This window comes from Phallusia mammillata, chromosome 7 (assembly GCF_965637545.1).
Source record: "Phallusia mammillata chromosome 7, kaPhaMamm4.hap1.1, whole genome shotgun sequence".
NCBI classification, from domain to species: Eukaryota; Metazoa; Chordata; class Ascidiacea; order Phlebobranchia; family Ascidiidae; genus Phallusia; species Phallusia mammillata.
The window spans coordinates 9399149-9418864 of NC_137258.1; the positions used below are offsets into that span (position 1 = coordinate 9399149).

General features: G+C 38.1%; 1 protein-coding gene across 4 annotated transcripts; it reads left to right on the forward strand.

Annotated features, from left to right (window-relative positions):
* Positions 1-250: 250 nt before the first annotated feature.
* Positions 251-19100, forward strand: LOC145239663 (uncharacterized). 4 transcript variants are annotated; one of them, XM_080103037.1, is made up of 23 exons: positions 254-533; positions 612-730; positions 799-910; positions 1140-1282; positions 1385-1509; positions 1577-1658; positions 1734-1866; positions 1984-2087; positions 2470-2549; positions 2835-2976; positions 3152-3361; positions 3726-3908; positions 5066-5173; positions 7537-7905; positions 8149-8350; positions 10082-10162; positions 13444-13581; positions 13685-14011; positions 14337-14618; positions 15152-15399; positions 15802-15919; positions 16279-16438; positions 18144-19100. In XM_080103037.1, exons 1-23 carry the CDS (start codon positions 434-436, stop codon positions 18262-18264), a joined length of 3687 nt encoding a protein of 1228 aa, XP_079959163.1. In that variant the 5' UTR covers positions 254-433; the 3' UTR covers positions 18265-19100. The 4 variants fall into 4 exon arrangements, with proteins under 4 accessions (XP_079959166.1, XP_079959165.1, XP_079959163.1 ...); XM_080103038.1 differs by having other exon boundaries at positions 255-533; positions 2844-2976; XM_080103040.1 differs by lacking the exon at positions 15802-15919 and having other exon boundaries at positions 251-533; positions 18144-18210.
* The last annotated feature ends 616 nt before the right edge of the window (positions 19101-19716 follow it).

Here is a 19716-nt window from a genome sequence, read left to right on the forward strand (position 1 = left end):
ATAGTCGATATAGTTCATTTTTAGGAAGCCGGGTCTATCTGCGACTCTACAATGTACACGCGCCTGTCCTTCAAAATCGTAGAATATTGTGTTTTCAGATTAGAATTTCGGATTTGTATCGTTTTCATTATAAGAGATATCGCCATTGTTCGCAATTCGTGCTGGTCTGCCGGTCCACCCCCAAAATAATAAAAGCTAATGTTTTGATCTTTAGCAGTAGTTTGCTCATAGCAAATCATTTTACCCATTGAAGTTTTGACAGAAAGATCCTTTAATTTGGTGCTGGATTAGCCCAATCCTATACTTTTTCACTATGGATATTGTCCAGGGTCAACAAAAATAGGTGCATTTGGTTTTACTATACTGCCTGTGGCAGGTTGTGACTATTACAACAGTGTCGATGAATACAAGCTTCTGTTGACGAACTATCGAGATGAAGAAATTCTTTGCCCAAACTCCTGGTAGTGAGTTTGTGGGAAAAGTGTTAAAAGTCAGTCGTTGTCATGTGACTGTTGAAGATGTGCTAGCTGAAGGTAATACTATTAATTTGGTTTTAAAAGGTGTTACTTTTATAGCTTGTGGCATTTTGATCTTTTCTTGTTTTGCTTTAGGTGGATTTTCCATGGTATTTCTGGGAAAACTTAACAATGGACAAAAAGTTGCGCTGAAGAGAATGTTTGTAAACAACAGATCTGACCTGCAGGTCTGCCAGAGGGAAATTGACATTATGGTTTGTTGTTAGGCTATGGCACATTTTTAATTTATATGCAAAGCTAATTAAAGTTTCCTGGATTACAGAAAGAACATTATGGCAAAAAGAACATAGTTCGTCTTCTTGATGCAAGCATAAATTCATCTGCAAACAATATGGAAATATATGAAGTCCTTATTGTTATGGAATATTGCAGAGGTGATAATCTGTTTGCTGCATAAAACTTTAAATAAGAAACATAGATAGAAAACTAAGATCCGAAACTGCCATCTGTATAAAGCTGTTGAATATCATAACAATAATCTAAAACAGAACAGCATGAAGACAGTTGTTGCATATATATATGTCTTTTACAACAAGCAATAGGGGAAATGTGAAAAATATAACATGTGTGTGTATTTAATATGACACCATAAAATTGTTTTAGGTGGCCATATTGTTCAGTTAATGAACAATCGCCTAGGATCAGGATTTTCGCAAACTGAAGTGCTTAAAATTTTTTGTGATGTGATTGAAGCAGTGGCTTCTTTGCACCATTCCAACCCACCTATCATACACCGAGATCTAAAGGTAAAACCAGATTGAGGTGCTCGGTTATCTTTTATTGTGTTAATCAGTATAGCACACTCGGTGCAAGCATGGTGGACTTACAAAAATTTGGTACAAAATTAGGTGGAAAATGTTCTCTTACATGATTCTGGCAACTATGTGTTGTGTGATTTTGGAAGTGCCACTACAGAGGTGATGTGCCCCAAAGACCAAGCAACAAGGCAGCGGATTGAAGATGATGTTACAAAGTGTGTATCATAATACTTTACACTTTTACTTAATGCTATTATTCAACAAATTCAATTTTTCTTGTAGATACACTACTTTGTCATATCGCTCTCCTGAAATGGTGGACCTGTTTATGGGAAAAAATATTGGCACACCAGCAGATATTTGGGTATGTATTGTGTACACTCCACAACTATATATTTGTGGAATAAAAGCTAGAGTATTGTTTTCTGTTGTTTTCAAGGCTTTGGGCTGTCTTCTTTACAAATTGTGTTTCTTCGAACTTCCTTTTGGGGAGAGTACGCTTGCCATTCAAAGCGGGGAATTTACAATCCCTGATGATTCAAAATACTCCAGGGATATACACTGTTTAATTCGTAAGTAAAAACAACTACTGCAATTGCATGCCAATAATGTCAGTGTTAATTAGGGCACCACACTGCTTTGATTTTCTTTATGCAAGCTAATGCACAAACTTGGTTTTAAATTTTCAGGATATATGTTGGAACCGAACCCAGACATCAGACCTGACATCTTTCAAGTGGCTCATTTTGCATTTCAAGCATGCAAATTACCAAACCATGTCCTTAACACACAGGTTTGTGCCCATTGATAAATTGACCATAAGATCCCAGTAAGGAAAGAAATGCTAGCTTCGTTCTGCATTTGTGTTCCTTAAATGTTTCTTAATCCAGCATTCCTTGCAAAGCTAATCTTGTCAATAATCACATTGGCCTTTCTATAAAAAGCCCATTATTGAAAGTTGGCTTGGATTAACTTGCTGTGTGTAATCTTCTATCGTCACCTAGGCTTGTTTGTGCCTTGAGGCTTAATTTTAAACACCTCGCACATTTAATAGTCATAGCTCAAGAGTTGAACTTTAAATTGGAAGATTTCTTGCTACATATTGATTTAAGGTTGTTTGCATTATGATGTTAGCTGTCACAAACACCATTGTTTCTTGTAATGACATTTTATAGAATTCTACTCTTCCTACCCAATTACAATGCCCGCTGACCCGAAGCCAAGCAGAGGAAATGAAAGAAGCTGCGAAGCAAAGGTGTCATATTTAATCATTTCCTTTCTGCTTGTTCACATTAGCATATGCTGAATGTAAAGAGGTCATCAGTTTCCTCTGTAATTCACCGAACCACTGCGTTGAAAATATTTTAAATATATTATATTTGAGCATGATAATGAGTATAAATTTGCATAAGTTCAGTGACTGTCCAAAATTTGCGGTCAGGCCTTATTGCATAAGGCATTTTAAATGTTGTGCATTATTTTAATACAGCAGTACATAAAAATATGTTTGTTTACAATTATCACCCAACCCTGTTGTCAGGGATCTCAGAAACAAGCTTGGTTTGTCAAATGCTGGTGGTCCTACTGAAACAAGTATTACCCCAAGAAAGCGTCCCCAGGGGAAGCTGTCCCTGCCACAACCAGCTGCACGTCCTCGCTCACAGCACTTGGTGAACACACAGGTTAAAAACTACTTCATAGTTTTCAATGATAATGTCCCCTATTAATGTATTTGGTAATTGCCTATTAATAGGATTGTAGATTGGAATGAGAAGTGTGAGTATCATTTATGAGAGTAAACTTTTCTCAATTAATTTTCTGTATTTTGTATTATGTTGTAAAATTATGGTTTGACAGGTTGCCAAAACATTACCAGCTGGGACTGAACCCAAGCAACAGATAGCTCAAACCACCACCAATTTGCCTAACTTAACAGTGACTGATTCCTCTGCGGATGTATCATCTATGCCCCCTGCCAATAATGCACAGCCTCTTGTGGTTGCTCAATCAATGTCAGGCCACATGCAGCCTCAGCAAATACACCACACGCCACCACAGCAGAATATGGTAAGTAGGCATTTTGTATCTCTATCAAGCCCCTTGTAAATGATTGTGAAGTGTGTGCAGGCTGTAATCCATCTTAAGTGGCTTTGTGAGCCAGGCTTTAACAGTGAGTTTAAATGCCATTTTATATAGCCACTAGTTGAAGTAGTCCAGTATACGTTTTTAGTTCATGAAGCGAATTTGTTGCTTTTAAGTGGATTTTACAGTAACATTTAATTAAAAAACACCTAAACTTATGAATGAACACATGTCATCTATCAGTACAATAAAAAAAAACTTAAAAAAATTGAAAAAAGACAAATTTGACAGATAAATTATGACACAATTTCATGATTTTTCACTATTTGAAACCAATTTGTTGTCACAGTCTGGTGGAGCAGGCATTGACCCAAAGCTGGTTCTGCAACAAACACAAATTGCTGAGGAAAGTCAGAGAGTTCTGCATCAGCAAATCATTCCAATGCAACAACAACTGCTTGCACTGGAGCAACAGATAAACGCACATAAGCAACAAGCAGCACAGCAACCTGCTTTACTGCATCTGATTCAAGTGAGTCATTAGTTGCATCATCACTGTTGGAATTACACATCACAGCTTGGTGCAATTTGGGACCAATGGTATTGAGATGTTTTTTGGATCGTTATTCAGATGGTATTACCATACTTTAATATGGAATGCACAATGATCTTTCATAACAAATGACATTCCCCCCACTTTAAATTACCACCCTACCTTGTGAAATTGAGTGAACTATAACCATAATGAGATTGAACACACAATTGTGACAATATTTGAGTAAAATATTAATGTTTGGCTAGTCCACAAATATATTGACAGCTTGTACTACGTTTGTATGGGTAGCAAGGATTGGTCTAATACAGCATAATTTAATCAGTAAGGTAAGGCCAATTTGTTTTGAACATATTGGGTTATTGGTTAGACCAGGGGTGTGGAACCTTTTTGTTTATAAGGGCCACCAAACGGTTTATCCACACTCATTTAGGCCGCATAGACTATTTCCCAGGCCAAGTAGAGTGGTGTTCAAACTTTATGACTTACATAATTGTCACTTTGCTATTCCTTTGTAAAGTTGTAGGACTTACGGTCCAAGCAAAATAAATTTCCTGACTACATTTCCACCTTTACTACAACATTCAGGATTTATTTAACCTAGAACTCGCTTGTTTACAAATATCAATGATCTAAAAGCAGCTTGTGACATCACAGAAGAGTTTAAGACATGTGATTATGCGTAAACAATTGTTCGTTTGCAACACAAGTAAGATTGTACAACCTTGGGCTTTTAGTAGTCCTGTGGAAATCGCTTTGTGTACCACTACGGGACCGTTTGTCTCTAGTTTGAAAACCGTTACCCTAGAACTAATCAAATAGTAATGTGGAATGAAGGATAAAAAATATATTTCTGGAAAAAAAAAATTAGAAAATTAAAAATTTGGGAATAAATATACCACAATTTAATTTGAGGTCAATGCAACCCATACGCTTGCCACAGAGTATGTTACTTGCTAAATTGAACTGCTTGTCAAGCCAAGGACATGTTTGTTTGATGTAGAGTTAGCATCATCAATTTGACAAATTTTTGGTGAGATACTTAGTAAATTTTATGCTGGTTTATCTTTAATTGAGATTTAAACGCATAATTTAATGTTGGGTTGTTGAAGTGACCAAATTTTATTTGTCTGCAGCCCAAAGTCCATCAGCTACAACAAGAAGGTTCGGTTATTGCCCAAAACTTACAGCAAGCAAAAGCCAAGTACCAACAATACCAGCAAGCACTGGGACAAATTAAACAGGTTAAAATTTCTACATATTTAATAGCTAAATTGAACTTGCTGTGTTGTTTGACACAGAGTGCCCTATTTTTCTGTGTATTCTTTGAGCAACAACATTTTGAGCATGAAACTAATCATGGGTCCCCTTCAAGGGGACACATATTGATTTTACTCAAAATGTTTGTTTTTTTTCTTTTTTTTTCTTCTATCCAAAGTTTGTCCGACTCGTTTTTCCATCAAATCCTTGATGGATTTGGATGAAATTTACACAGATGGTAGATGTAGTTATGTAGATGTGCATCCCACTTTGTTTTTGTTGATAACCCCAGTATTTACCTCGCTAGCCCCCTAAAATGGGTATTTTTTCCCTGAAGTTTGTCCGACTCGATTTTCCATCAAATGTTGGATGAATTTGGCTGAAATTTACACAGATGGTAGATGTAGTTATGTAGATGTGCATCCCACTTTGTTTTTGTTGATAACCCCAGTATTTACCCAGCTAGCCCCTTAAAATGTTTTTTTCCCCCCGAAGTTTGTCTGACTCGTTTTGCCATCAAATGCTTGATGGATGTGGCTGAAACTTTTACAGATGGTAGATGTAGTTATGTAGATGTGCATTCCACTTTGTTTTTGTTGATAACCCCAGTATTTACCCCGCTAGCCCCCTAAAATGTTTTTTTCCCCCCGAAGTTTGTCTGACTCGTTTTTCTATCAAATGCTTGATGGATGTGGCTGAAACTTATACAGATGGTAGATATAGTTATGTAGATGTGCATCCCACTTTGTTTGTCCGGATAACCCTAGTATTTACCCCGCTAGCCCCCTAAAAGGGTTGAGTTTGTAAACAATGTAAGAATTGGCTAAAATTTGGATAGCTTGTAAAGTATGCCAATTATCGTTATTGCGCCATTGCAGTTCGGGGGTTGTTAACAGCCCTTTGACGTCAGAAACATTAACGGTTGTTGCTCAAAACACCTCTAGGGGTTGAAATTGTAAACGTTGACAGATTGGACTGAAATTTTGCAGTACTATTGATTGAGTCATTGTGGTTTACTACTTTTAAGTTTGTGTGTGTTGAACCTCAATTAGTTATCCTACTATCCCCCTAAAATGAGTTTTTTAATTTAAATAGTTTTTACTCCATATAGCATATTTAGATATGCACAGTACCAATCACTGTGTTTGTCTTCACAATACCAAACTTACTCATTGTTATCTACTGAATTGCATTATTTTCAACTTTGCATGTGTGGGGACCCATGAGTTTTTGCCTGCAGAAACAACCAAGGTGATAAAAGACGATGGCTAATATGGGACCCAATACAAAATAAGCATAGGAAATATATTTATGCTTTAAAATAGATCATAGTGTATGTGCAAGGGCAATATGTGCTAAGCCACCCTTCTGGTTTCCTGTTGATAACATCAGCAGACTTGCTTGTAGGCACAACCATCCACCTGTATTTTATTCAGTTTATGTGAACTCTGGAAAGAGCAATTTAATTCTTTAAACCTTTGATATTTTGTACAGTTTTTTTTTTGCTATGAAATGAGTAACAAAATAGTGGTATTGTTGGTCATCAAGATTGATTGGCATAATAATGGTTTTTATTAGAGATGTACCGAATATTCGGTTTGCCGAATTTATTCGGCCGAATCGATCATTTTTGCAAAGATTCGGTTTCGGCCGAATAATTTGTTGCGATTCGGCCGAAACCGAATCTTTTACGAACACAAATTTAAATCGTTAAACGTGTCTTTTCTGCTTATTATGGTCCACGCAATCTTTCAAAAGCCCAAACATAACGAAAATTGCGTCAATGTTTATCTTTTTCAACACATTATCGTTTTTCCCACGGTAGTAAAAAAATTAGTAATTCATTGGTAGGTTGCCAATCATGCTTAAGGCAGTTTTAAACCCCACAGAACTGAAATAAGGACGAAACACAACTATTTTGCACTGGTTGCCTGGTAGATGAACATTTTTTTCACGTTAAACGCGAAGCGTGCGACTTCGCGTGACGTCATAAATGATTCGGTTGATTCGGCCGAATTTATTCGGCAAAACCGCCGAATATTCGGTTTCGGCCGAATCGAAATTTAGCCGATTCGGTACATCACTAGTTTTTATTTTGTCATAATGATACTTGATGGGGGATGCATGTGTATTAATTGATAGTGCTGTGATGGGTACAAAGACCTGTAGTGTGCCTCTTATCACTTTATGGTCTCAGTTCTCTACTATATAGTTATATAGTTTTACACAAAAATACCATCATAAGAGGTAAGAGCCCCCCTAATTGATTTTAAAACCTTATACATTTCAAATTGATGCAAATTTTAGAAAAATATGTTGCTGGAATAACTAGATTTAAAATTTGCAGGCGCTACTTCAGCAAGCTACCAACCAAATGCACATGAACAATGCTCAAAATCTTCAGCAACAACAACAGATGAAGCAACAGCACATACAACAACAATTACAACAGCAACAACAGATACAACAACACTTGCATGCTCAGCAACAGCATCAATTGCAACAACAGCGGCAGCAACAAGCACAACTACAGAAACAACAACAGTTACAGCAGCAGCAGCAACAACAACAACAGCAGCAGCTACAGCAGCAGCAGCAACAACAACAACAGATGCAGCAGATACAGTTACAGCAGCAAAGGCAGGCACAACATCTAATCCAGCAACAAATTCAAGCTCAACATCAGAAGCAAATGGAAACACAGGACAATATACAGGTAATGTAAACACAGGAAAAACCTACTGTAATAAGTGTGTTGTAGCATGACTTGCTTGAACTCCTGCTTGAACAAAAACAGTGGAAACCCCTGCTTGAACAAAAACAGTGGTTAAAAATAAAAATGTGTGAAATGCTTAGTGTCTGATACCGACCTGGTGTGGCTGACTTTGGCCAGTTTTTTGGTTAATTTTTGGCTCCATTTAGACTTGGAAATTTTACAAATTTCTGTATCTATTTACAGCCTGGTACAAATCAAGCACCTAAAGCTAGCGAGCGCAGTGGTAGGCACAATCAAGGGGGCTTGCATAATCGTGTGAAAGTTCTGCCTGTAACATTGGGTGGAAGTTTATCTATCTCTCCAAGTCAAGATCTAGCTGGAACTGAACTGTCCTCAACGGAATCCAGCCATCGGACACATAGAAGGGCACAAAGTGATGTAACAAGTATGTTCTAGCGTTTGGGGACTGCAATGTTTAAACCAGGGTTGGGCAACCTTTGTCACTGTGGGGCCAAAAACAATTGCAATTATTAGATCGCGGGCCGCACATTTATATCACACAAAGGTGATTTTACTTCGTTGCATACCAAAAATGCCCTATTACAAGTAAAACTAGAAGGGTGGCTTAGCACATATTGCCCTTGCACATACACTATAACACATATTTTCTACACTTATTTTATATTGGGTCCCATTATCATCCACTGTCTTTCATAACCTTGGTTGTTTCTGCAAGCAAAAACTCATGGGTCCCCCACACATGCAAAGTTGTAAATAATACATTTCAAGAGATAACCATGAGAAAGTCGGGTGTTGTAAGGTAAAACACAGTGATTGGTACTGTGCACAAATAAATATGCTTTATGGAGTACAAACTATTTAAATTCAGTGCATTTATACATTTTTGAAGGTTTTTCTATTTTATGGTCTGTCTGAGAAAAACGTGTTAAACAGTGAGAAAAGAGGCTAAAACACAATAATCAGCTCCTGTAACACAAATCAGCGTGAATTGCACATGACTGTTGGGGGCTAGTGGAGTAATGATAGAGCTACAGGGTTGAACACAAGAATCAACACCTATAAATGCACACTCTACAAGCTGTCCAAATTTCACTCAATTCTGACATTGTTAAAAAATTGACCGATTTTGGGGGGCTAGTGGGGTAAATGTTGGGGGCGACAAAGTTGAACATAACAAACAACAACTATAAGTAGCACATTCTATAAGCTGTCCAAATTTTATCCAATTCGGACAATGTTTAACAAATTCAGTCTTTAGGGGGCTAGAGGGGTAAATATTGGGGCTACAGGGTTAAACACAACAATTGAAACCTAAAAATGACAAATTATACAAGCTGTCAAAATTTCATCTAATTCCGACACCGTTTAAAAAACTCACCCATTTTAGGGGTTAGTGGGGTAACTGATGGGGTTTAACACCCAAAAGTATAAAATATGAAATCACAATGACCCAATTAACAGTCATGTAAAATTTTATCCACTTCTGACAATGTTTAAAATTTTGACCACTAGAGGTGCTATGAGCAACATTCGTCAACGCTTCTGACGTCATAAGGCTGTCACCACCCCTCTAACTGTCAACTGCAAAAACATCCACCAAGCAACCCACAAACATAAGTAACATATGTCTGGTTGCCTTTATAACATCACACAAAACTAATGTTTGTGGTGCGCACCAACAACATTTTACATTTTGGGGGCTAGCGGGGTAAATACTGGGGTTGTCACGACAAACGAAGCAGATGGCACATCTACATAACTATATCTACCATCTGTGAAAGAAAAGCTCCAATAGCCAAATCCAACAAACATTTCATGGCAAAAGAGGGTGGACAAACTTCAGGGAGGAAAGAAAAAAAAGAAAAAACAAACAAACAAATCGAGTAAAATCAAGATGTGTCCCCTTCAGGGAAGGGGACCCATAATTCGCATTTGATTCTCGCAGCATATTGTCAGGTCGCAGAAAAATAGCAGCAGGCGCACTAATCTGCTCAAAAATATACAATAATTGGACTTGTTTACCAGTACATTTGAAATCCAAGTATCTCTGCGGGCCGCACAACCTTTAATCAACCGCATGTGGCCCGCAGGTTGCCCACCCCTGGTTTAAAGTGTTCTGTGCTCTTGTAACAGGTTTTTTGAAAAAAAACTTTAGGTATGGCTGCCTCCTTGAAGCGAAGGAACAAAACTAATGTTCTACCTGACCAAACACCCAAAGGGCTGGACATTCAAAAAAGTAAGTAAACCATGAAACCAAAACAACAAGTGTTCTCAATAGCCTGATCATGAGGTGTTTCATATTAATATAAAAGCATGCTTGGATTGTGATGCCTTTTTTTTAATTTGGACAATTAATACAGTTGTTATTGGGTGGAACTAGTTTCGTCCAAGAAATGGTAATCATTTACAAGCTGTAATTATTATGGGTCCCCTTCCAGAAGGGGACAGATATTGTTTTCGTCCGTATTTTTCTTTTTTTCTTTTTTCTGTCTAACGCTGGTTTGTGATATGCGTTTGGTTAAGAAAGAGTGGTTTAAATTTACTGAAATTTGCACAGATGTTAGTTATTAACCCAAATTTGATCCTCTGAGAGTTTGACCCCGAATGACCCAGCAGTTCACCCACAGGCCCCCAAAACGTAATTTTTTTAAAACGGCTGTACTGACTAAAGTACAGCGTCTTGGAGTTTCTTGCTTTGTTGTTTGGTGCAATGTAAGGTTTTTTAAAGAATTGTGTATCTTTTTTTCGGATTCACCCATTTTCACCCTTTAAACCCCCAAATAATTGGTTTTAGTAACGCTGGCTTGTGAGACGCCTTTGGTCAAGAAAGAGTGCTTTAAGTTTATTAAAATTTACAAAGATGTTAGTTAATAATCCAAATTTGATCCTCCTGAAGTTTGACCCTGATTGGCCCAGCGGTTCACCCACAGGCCCCCAAAACGTAATTTTTTTAAAACCGTTGTACTGACTGAAGTACAGCGTCTTGGAGTTTCATGCTTTGTTGTTTGGTGCAATGTAAGGTTTTTTAAAGAATTTGTATTTTTTTTCGGATTCACCCATTTTTCACCCTTTAAACCCCGAAATAATCAGTATTAGTTTTAAGGCAGAAATACAAGCCCTATGGTGCAGAAATATTTAAAAAAAATAACAATTGTTTAAGCAGGGTATTCGTTTAGGATTTAAAATTTTGCCAGTTACCTTTACAACCCATAATATGTGTACGCTATCAGTCAGATATAAGTCCCAAGGGAGGAATTCACTGGTTTATGATTAAGGCGGCAGAGCGGGAGTGCTCAGCTTGACGTCCGGACAGACGTTTTACGAGACAGTCGTTTGGGTGATTAGAAATCAGCTGTTTTTTTGTGCAGCAATGCTGTGTCGTTTTATTGAGTTATCACGCGCATTTTCAGTTTTGGCGAAGTTTTTACACCTAAGACGTAAATTAAAGTTTGAAACTCTATAAACGTACTTCGGTTTCGTTTATGTCAGGCAAAACGTCGTTGATCAACATAAATATGAAAAAATAAACTTAACTTTTTCAAACGCCGCGATAAATGGTCTTTAAATTCTCGTTGTCAGCTTGGCCGTCGCATAACCACGGGTGACTAAAGGTCAACTTGTAGGCATTACAACACAGTTAAGAATTTTTCGTCATAACGTATCTTCTTTATTTTTGACAAATCAATTCAAGAATCAGTACTTAAGTGATGTATAAATTAGGCTGAACGGTATTGTTGAACTCTAAGGACTGCATGCTGTTAAAAACAGTGTCAAAAGGTCATTAAACGGTCGTTTTTGCGAAACAAAGTTAAGTGAAAAACAAGTTGTTTTGTATACCTTTGTAGCAAACGACTTTTTATATGTAGTGTCTAATGTAACAGTTAAGGCTTTCTAGGAAAATTTGTGTTTAAAAACTGAACTTCAACGACAATATCAAGGTCAAAGCAAGAGATTAAATTGAAAGTATTTTCCCCGTTCTTTTTTCACCGATTTTTTGTAATTATATGATAATAATGATGCAAAAAGAATACGGACAAAAGTTTTAAAGTTAAGTTAATGCTTTGTAAAAAATTTGCCCTTAAGAGTCTCTAAAAATCTAAAAAGAAAAAAAGAATCTAAAAATAACTGCAACATAGGTTTACCGTAAATCTGCATAAACACGCGTGTGGGGACCCATTCTTTTTTGCTTGCAAAAACAATCATACATGTAAATACAATTGTGTATAGTATAGTAAATTGGTAAATATCGTATAGAATATATAAAGTATATCAGAAAGCCACTTTTCTAGTTAATATTTGGTTTATCGCCAAACTTTGGCAAAATGCTGAGCTTTGATTTGACTTGCCTTGCTCTACCCTCCGACGCAACATTCTTTAATTATGGGTCCCCTTCCCTGAAGGGGACACATTTTGATTTGACTCGATTTGTTTGTTTGTTTTTTCTTTTTTTTTCTTTGTTTTTTTTTCTTCCCTCAAGTTTGTCCACCCCACTTTGCCAAGAAATGTTTGATGGATTTGGATGAAATTTTCACAGATGGTAGATATGGTTATGTAGATGTGCCATTTGTTTTGTTTGACTCGATAGCCCCAGTGTTTACCCCACTAGCCCCCTAAAATGGGTGATTTTTTAAACAATGTCCGAATCGGATGAAATTTGGACAGTTTGTTCATTGTGCCATTTTAGGACATCGTTTGTTGTGTTTTACCCTGTAGCCCCAATATTTACCCCACTAGCCCCCTAAAATGGGTGATTTTTTAAACAATGTCCGATTTGGATGAAATTTGGACAGTGTGTTCATTGTGCCATTTTAGGGCATCGTTTGTTGTGTTTTACCCTGTAGCCCCAATATTTACCCCACTAGACCCCCAAAATGGGTGATTTTTTAAACAATGTCCGATTTGGATGAAATTTGGACAGTTTGTTCATTGTTCCATTTTAGGGCGTCGATTATTGTGTTTCACCATGTAGCCCAATATTTACTGCTTAAGCCACCTATTGTTTATAAAACGTCCGATTTGGATGAATTTTTGATAGTTTTTTGAATTTGGCATTTGTAGCTGTCAAATATTGTGTTCCACCCTGCAGCCCTAATATTTACCCTACCAACCCCCCAAAATGGGTGAATTAATCAACAATACATTTTGACAGTTTGTATAATATGCCATTTTGAGATGTCAGTGTTTTATGCTATTTAGGCACACAAACTTATAACAATGTCTCAATTGCATGAGATTTGGACAGTTTGTACTTTACATAACTTGTTTTTTTAAGTAACACTACCAATCACTGTGTTTGACTTTATAGCACCGTTTCTTATGGTTGTCTGTTTACAACTTTGCGGTTTTGGGGACCCATGAGTTTCTGCCTGCAGAAACAAATCAAGATTATAAAAATGTTGGCTAATATGGGACCCAATATAAATAAATATAGAGAATATATTACAGTTTGCAGAATAGGTTGTAGTGTATATGCTATAGTAAAATGTGCTAAGCCACCCTTCTAGTTTTCTTTCTTAGGTTCAAGCAGTAACAGCTTGACACCAGATCTTGCAGTATGGAATCCTTTTGAAGGTGACAATTTCAGTGAGTTTACACAAGACAGCATCACTGACAAAGAGTTTGATGAATTCCTAACAAGCAGAAATCCCAACCCCGGTTAGTGTTGGAATTTTAGTGCATATCTTTCCATATTTGCATACTATGCAAATAGTTTACCATAACAGTTAAGGCATGAAGTAAGTTATGCCAATTTATGCAGAGGACAATGAGAACAACAACATCATCAACTTTCCAGGGGAACCAAATGTTTCAAATATCACGGCCTCAAAAAACTTATCAGGTGATGCTGGAGACAGTTCCAGCATCTACCCATCAAATTACAAGCAAGGCCAAAGTGACTTTGTTGACTCAAGGCCAACTGGCAATGCTAAAGAACTGGGTGCAAATAATACCCAAGTGCAAACTATGCATGAAGAGGAGAGTCAAACAAACCCACCATTAAAACAAGTTTCTTCAACTGTGTCTGCCCAGGGCTTAAGGGTTTTTGGAGTAATCGGGTATTCCACTTTGGATCCAACACTGGAAGGTGTGATTCTTTGGTTGTTGTGTGTCTGTGTTGCATTTTATTTATGTTTTTGAAAAGGAAACTTAAAATGAGTAGAAAATGTTTTGTACTTTTCACTGGTTGCATAGCATTAGATCAGTAGTTCTCAAACTGTGCATCGCGAGGCTCTGGTGCGTCGTTTCAATTTTCGCAGAATAGTTCCGTTTCGTGGTTGTATCGATAAACACAACTTTAATAATAAGTTTCCTCATTAACTTTTATTTGCTGGTGCGTTCGCAAGACCAGAAAACTTTTCCAGGGGTGTCGCAACAAAAAAAGTTTGAAATTTTTTTCTTGCCTTGAACAGAAAATGCAGAGCTTGATATGGCAGAAGTAGAGGATCATGCCTCCTCCGACCCGGACTTTACTTCCTCATCAGATGAAGAAGCCAAGGATGATGGGACGACTGAGCGTGGTCTTCTTGATTCTGAAGATGATCACATGGAAGCTCCTGAATCTGTTGCAGCAACCGATATGTTTGGTGCAACGCCTTTTACCCAACAACTTCATGTACCTGGCCAGGATTCCTCCAAGCATGAAAGATCGTCTAGTGGATCTGATGTCTTTTCCAATGCGCCATTTGCAACAGGTACATATGCAGGTTTTTTTTAAGGTTTGGTTTGGGTGACCGCTAAGTAGTTTTAAGAGACCGCAAGTGTTTCATTTAAATACCAAAAAATAGTTTTTGACAAATTTTGGGAAACCGCTGGAGAAATTTGGGGGACCGTACTTTCCCTCGTTTACCACCAAAAATGACAGCATGCATGTCCGAACGTTCAATCACAAGTTGAGGACTAGTAAGTTCTTTACATTACTCCTATCCACAAGCTGTTGTACTTTAAGTCTTTGTACTGGTAGTCAGGTTTTTTTTAAGGTTTGGTTTGGGTGACCGCTAAGTAGTTTTAAGAGACCGCAAGTGTTTCATTTAAATACCCAAAAATAGCCATATTTGCTTATTTGCTTGCAAGTCCAAATTTTGGGAAACCGCTGGAGAAATTTGGGGGACCGAAACGGTTAAAAAAAAAACACTAAAAAAAAACACAAAAACACTGCTGGTAGTATACTCCTACATCTGTACAATAAAAAACCTTTTTTGAATAGTGTTATGTGTAATATTTGTAGCTGGAGTCGCAAAGCCCACCAGCGAAACTACGCAACAGGAAACGGGCGCTGACCTGTTTGGATGTACGCCGTTTGCCGCCACAATACCAGAGGTGAAGCAAGACACTACGTCGCCACAAGACCCTTTTGATTCGGCACCATTTGTTGCACCACTCGCCGACAGCCAAAACTTCTGTGAGACTAAAATCACTGTGCAGGATGCCAGCAAGGAGAGAAGCAAGGACCTGTTTGGAGCATCGCCATTCTTGGTACATAGTACATCCCTATACTCTTTCTATGTTTTTGTAACGGTTGTGTGCTCTGATACTAGATTATCACCTGTAAATGTCAATCCAACAGTTGTTAATGTTAGGCCTGTAAAGCCGTTGAGACCAAGTACTGTAAAAGGCGGTTAACTGCGTTTTTTCTTATAACTGCAAATTTGGAGGCAGCTATAATACACCGGTGGAATAGCGTACATCATGCAACAAATGTTATATTGGTTAAAATTCACGTCGCCTAAAAATTACACTAGTCACGCAAAAACTTTTCGGCGGTACTTTTACTTTTTGACAATCCATTGCTGTCAACTCCATTACACGTAGGAAGGTTATTTGTACGCCTGCCAAGGAGTGTCCAGTTTAGTAAACACGCTTTTATTCGCTGCTTAGCCACAGAAAGGAGTGGTGAATCGCTCGGACACGAGGATGAACCGCAAGGCGGCTGTGAGATATCACCAAGTGAAAGTAAGCAACGAGGGAGGCGTGCGCAGTGTTCGCGTGTCAAAAGGTAAAATACTGTACAATGTTAGCTCGATGAGGTGTTTATGCGTATTGACGGTTAATCAGAATGGCATATATTGTTGCCGAAATGTTTCCATCAGAAAACCTGACAGGTTAATACTGCGTAAAATATTTTGAATGGAGGTGAAGTGCTTTTCGTCGTTTTGTCTTGATAAGATTTGCATGGCGCTTTGATTGATAATTTGATCGCATAAATACAAAGCTTATTCTAAACACAAACTATTTTTAACCTAAAACTGTTACACACAGTTCAAAACATGTACAACTTTGTCAAACACCACGCAAAACCCATTTTGTGACGTATTGTGACGACATAGGTTGTCAGTAACTGTGTTTTGACGTCAGGTACCCACGACAACAACGAAAACCTCGGTCCGAAGACCCGGAGAAACCGGCAGAGACGGACGTCACGCAGCAGCAGTAACAGCAGTAGTGGTGGGGGCTCGAGAAGGTCAAAGGTGAAAGCAATGCATAAAGGAAAACATGCCTTGCGCAACCAGACAGGGTAGGTGACTTAGAAAAAATGCAAATGGCTAAGCATACAGTAAGGTCTGTTGTGATTGGGAAATTTGTCTTCTAGTTATGTTTTGCAGTGAAATTTGAAATTAGCTTCCACTACTGTGTCAAACTCGCTAGGTGAGTTAAATGCGCAACAACTTGTTACAACAACAAAGGAGGATGTTTGTCAGCAAACGATTATAACTTACTTCTCAAAAATGTAAAATACGTACACTAGACCAGGGGTGTCAAACGTGCGGCCCGCGGGCCGCATGCGGCCCACCAAGCCCTCAAACAATCAACAAAAAATGTAGTATTTAGGTTTTAACTAATCAAAGTTGAAGCTATTCATTAAACAGACATTTACAGCTAGAACTTTATTAAAGAAATAAAAATTCATATGTTGTGAATAGAAACGATAGTAAACCGTTCCTCTAACTCAGGGGTGTCCAACTCGTACACACCGTCGTGCCAATTTTGGTTTCAAAATATCCTCGCGTGCCAACGTTTGGTACTTTTTCCAAACCATGTCTTCACTGTCTTACCGGTACGGGTTCTGTCCAAATATTTGGCCAATATATAGAACCCTATTAAATGTTTAGAAAAAAAATATGTCGTCAAATGCGAGTAAACTTGTTTATGATACTCCGTTTGTGCGACCCAAGATACAAATAGTTTGCAACGGGGATTATATTTGTCAAGAAACGAACAATTTAGTTAGTGGGTTGTGTAGTCTTTGCTGAAGTTAGAATAAAGACCAAGAAGAATTAATAGACACAAATTTAATTGCATGCCAAATCCTAATGTTTACCATCTAAATGTGCAACAGCTTATGTGCCATTTTCAAATGCGATGCGTGACACTTTTGGCACGCGTGCCACGTGTTGGACACCCCTGCTCTAACTACAAAAAGCGTTTCGTTTCAGTCAGGGGTCCACAACTTGCGGCCGCACGGACACATGCGGCCACAGAGACGAGTTTGTGCGGTCATGAACATGTTTATTAAAATACATTATATGTACTGGCGGCCGTGACGTAAATAAAACTCATTTGCCAAATATTTTGACTTTCAAACTGCTCTAAACAGATTTTGTGGTACTGAAAAGAGTAGTATTACCATCCGAAATAGTCATATGCGTCAGACTTTTGTGCGCCTATTGTGTACAAACAATGCGAAAAAAAAGGTACCACAGGCATCACAATATAGATTATGACGTCATAAACAGTTAGGACTGATCTTCACACTGTGCAGCTCAATCTGCGCATCAAGTTGGAAATTAGTCTGGGCTTTTGGGGCGTCAATAGATGGTATACATATGATATAAACCTATTTCTTTACATCTGTAATTTTAAAACAAGGTGAAATAAGGATCTGCAATGCGGCCGAAAAGGTTGTGCTCCCCTGGTTAAAGTTGAGAAAACTAGATTAAAAATCACATGCGGCCCTTGGCATAATTTCCAACTGCAATGTGGCCCACGAAGCCCCATGAGTTTGACACCCCTGCACTAGACTGTACCGAAGAAACACAGCTTCTTTAATGATAAAATATTGTCATTGGTTCAGTAAATAGCATTGGTTGTATTTGTTTTAGCCTACTCTATAATATTGGTTGTTAATTACATTGTGACACTGAACTCGAGGTCAAACTGTGAACTTAAGGTCGGAAAACTGTTATATATGTTTGCAATATATATTCTTTCTTGCAACTTAGGAGTCACGGAGATGGTTTGATCAGCCAAACTCAAGAGGCGTCCACGGATCTCTTTGGTCTCGCGCCCTTCGCACCAAACACAACGTCACCGAGGATTGAGAAAAAAGTCGCTGTTAACTAACTCCGAAGCACAAAACTACGTGCTTGTATTGCCACTTCCCTTACTCACGTTACTTCATATATTCAAACTGTGTCGATCCGCTGCTTGTGTTCACCCGTGCTTCGTGCCAAGTGCGCAGGTTGCTATTTATTCTTTACGACCTTAACATTACTTACTTACCGTATCACCCCATTGTGAATCAATCCGCCTTTGTTTGGAAGCTGTTTCCAGGCAAAACACTGGTTGAAACTACTACGAGAGATATCAGCCCAAGCGACAGGTTCTTAAATCGAAGCTTCCATCATCCTTGTTCAGTACAGTGTTATCCACACTGGCGCCAAACAATAGTGTATTTGGCGCCTTGTATGCATCGTATCATGCAATATTTAACCCTCGCCATTGTTCCCTCTTACATTGTTTTGTTCCACCGTACCGTATACCTGTTTGCAATAGCTTTAAGAATCCCCACACCTAAAGCACTTTCGGATAAAGTCATTCAGAACATTATTTCGTGTCACAAATCACGTTTACCACATGTGTACAGCGACCTGGTGGTCCACTACTCTCCTTAAATTTTTCCCTCTCTTCAATACATGCCGTACGAACTTCGCCTAAACCGTACTTAACTCGCATATTAAATCTCGAAGTTATCTTCAACTGCTTCCACCATGCCCCTACTTAGCTTGTCCGTCATGTTGAATGAACCATAAACAAGCTGCATATGTTATTAGAATAGCGAATTGTACCATTCTTATTTATCCTAATTACGTTGTGTACAAGTTTTATGTAGGTTTCAAGCATTGTGTTTTTCATTCTACTACGCGTGTCACTAAAAATAACGAGCCCTGCAAAATTAAGTTGTTGCTTTGTTGAAATTGCCCGAGCAGTGTCGTTTTGACACCAAAACTTTGGTTATAACAGACTAGGGTCACCTTTACCATATCAGCATGAGCAAAATTCCTGACGGTTTCATCGTTTCAAAGAGTGAAAAAAAAACGATTCGGTCCATTTAACAGAGTGTTGTTCTTCCGAGACGCAAAAATTACCAAAATGCATTTCAATTCATGCTGATTAGCTGTTTTGCATGAATCGTGCATCAAAACAACACAGATAACAGTTTAAACGCGAACCTTTGGGAATAAAATGTGAGAACTACTGTACGCTACAATTCCGGACGTCAGGAGTGTTTTTTTTAATTATTTCCGGGGAAAATGTCAAAGGTCCTAATTGACGGGTTGCGTTTTGTGTTCGAACAACCCATGTTTTTTTGCGTTGACAAACCTTTTCGAAACGAGAAATTTCATATATATTTCAAACCGGAACAGTAATTTTGTGAGACCACACACATCTGTGTCATAAAAGTGATATTACGATCCAATCTGGCCATATTTTGTAGCTGGAACCGACGTGACTTACAACTCTACTTGGTGTGTTCAAAGTAAATTTTTGGCAAAGAACTGACAAAAAATTTGT